At 38.0% G+C, this 2,438-nt stretch overlaps 1 protein-coding gene across 1 annotated transcript in view; it reads right to left on the bottom strand.

Moving 5' to 3' along the window:
- LOC117124520 (piggyBac transposable element-derived protein 4-like) overlaps positions 1 to 2,107 on the bottom strand; it is a 6,189-nt gene extending 4,082 nt beyond the window's left edge. Inside the window, exon 1 of the mRNA XM_033270763.1 lies at positions 1,082 to 2,107. Within this exon, the coding sequence (XP_033126654.1) occupies positions 1,082 to 2,013 (932 nt within the window). The 5' untranslated portion in view covers positions 2,014 to 2,107. The remainder of the gene's footprint in view (positions 1 to 1,081) is intronic.
- Between the last annotated feature and the right edge of the window lie 331 nt (positions 2,108 to 2,438).

Here is a 2,438-nt window from a genome sequence, read left to right as displayed (position 1 = left end):
ATAATAATAATAATAATAATAATAATAATAATAATAATAATAATAATAATAATAATACTGACTATGATGATGATAGTGACATTTAAAATTCATTATATAAATTACACAATTGCTAAAAAGGTTAATATCTTATGCATATGGTTCACTGAAATTGTGTAACTCGTTTGCGAAAACCATAATGAGAAAAAAATCCATTGATAATTGATGAATGAATGAATAAATGAACGCACCGAACGTACTCATGAATGCATTATTGAAAGGGTGAATTAAGGAAAGAATGAATAAATCAATGAACGAACGAACGAACGAGGGAGCGGATGGAATTAAGGGTGGATTAATTGATTGATTAATTGATTGAGTGATTGATTGATTGATTGATTCATTCACTCATGAATGAATGAATGAATGAATGAAAGAATAAATAAAAGAATGTGGATGTATTTATAGCTGGATGAGGAATGGATGGATAAATGAATGGGTGAATGGATGTATGGATGGATAATTGAATGAATGAATGGATGGATAGATAAATAATAGAATGAATAAATGGATAGATGGATGGATGGATGAATTAATTGATAAATGTTTGGATGAATGAATGGATTGGTAAATAATTAATTAATGAATGGATGGATAATTGAAAGAATGAATAAATGGAAAGATGAATGAATAAATGAATTGATCGATAATTGAATGAATGAATGGACGGACGGATGAATGAATAAATGGGGGGGGGGAAGTGGATAGATAGATGAATGAATGGATGAATGGACAATTAAATGTTAGAGTGGATGGATAATTCAACGAATGAATGAATGAATGAATGAATGAATGGAAGGTTGGATGGATGAATGAATGGAATGATAATTGAATGAATGAAAATAAATTGATGGATGGATGTAGGCATGCATGGATGAATGAATGGATTGATGAATAATTGCTGGCGGGTGAGCGGACGGACGGACGGACGGATGGATAATTGAATCACGGAATACTCTCTACTAGATTTTTTTGTTACAAGAACCGTAAAAATATAATTGTGCTGATGTACAAACATCAGACACAAAAAAAAATATTTTACCTGTGTCTCCCTTTAAATTTCACCATAGCTTCGTCAATAGCAATGTGTTTTGAGAGGTTGTAGTGACGTTGATACGCTGCTTTCATATGGTCAAGAATTGGACGGAGTTTGTATAGACGGTCCGGATTTGGATCTTTCGGCATGTGGGTGTTGTCGTTGAAGTGAAGATTACGTGATATCCAAAAGAAACGACGACGCGTCATGATGCTGGCTAATGCTTTGTCGTGAAAGTACGGGAGCTTAGACCAGATGTGCCTTAGCACCCTCACTCCTTTTGTCGAAATCATAATGACCATACCAAAGAACGCTTGTAGTTCTTCAATGGTCAGTTCAACGAATGTTGTTCCAGGATTTGACTGGGTGAAATATAAGTTTGTTTGGTTAACAATCAACTGCAAAATGGTGTGATTAAAAAAGATATCAAAATAATCTATAGATTTAGTTCTGGCCCCAAACATACCTTTATACCCAGGTGCTGGACCTTTAAATTTGTGAACTTTGAATGACGACTCTTCATCCATTGGTCGCCATTTACGTAGCTCTGCAGCGCGCTCTAAGCGTACCATAGCCGCCTGACCACCTCCTCTAGTAGGCACCATTCGTCCTGTGATGTTATAAGAATGTCCATCAAAACCTTCAGAACCTAAACCAAATGGGGTAACCTCACTTTCTTCCTCCACCTCTTCCGCCTCCTCCTTGTCGTCGTCCTCCAACACCACCATCTCATCCTCGCAATCGTACTCCTCGAAACAATCATCCGATGATGCCTGATCGCCAGACCAGTCAGAATCATCGGGCGTGAATACGTCGTCGTCAGAATCATATGATGCTTCCTCTCCGCTATCGCTAGAAATTTCGGAAACATACTCCTTCCTGAAACGAGTTGGAATCGGTCGTCGACGGAGAGACCTCTTGTAAGCTTTCTCTGCCATCTTAGAAAAAGGGTGAACGTAATATTATTAGAAACTCAAATGCCTGATACAGGCTTGTTTGTCAAAGGAGGTTCAGATTTACCAAACTGAAGATTTGAACGGTGTATCTGTTATGTACCGGTACAGTATTTGGCATAATTTCAAAATGCATCCGCCTTCATTATACGCTCCAATGGGGCACACTCTTTAATATTGGGTGTCATCGGAGGTCATTCAGATAATATGGTACCCTTCTATGGCACCAGCCAGGCCGGACATAAATATGTCGAGGTCAATACCTACCAATCGACTTTACATAACTACCCATCGAGTTTACACATAACTACCCATCCAGAGGTGACGGAACTAGAGGGTGCTGTGTTATGGAGAGTAATGTGGGACCGGAAATGGTCTGCATCAGTTGGTTGTTACCATGCGCCAGTAAT

This window comes from Anneissia japonica, unplaced genomic scaffold (genome assembly GCF_011630105.1).
Source record: "Anneissia japonica isolate Jap-2015-1 unplaced genomic scaffold, ASM1163010v1 scaffold287765_len193233_cov156, whole genome shotgun sequence".
In the NCBI taxonomy this organism is placed as follows: Eukaryota; Metazoa; Echinodermata; class Crinoidea; order Comatulida; family Comatulidae; genus Anneissia; species Anneissia japonica.
The sequence above is the reverse complement of the archived record's forward strand: the minus strand, read 5'-3'. Positions and strand labels throughout refer to the sequence as shown.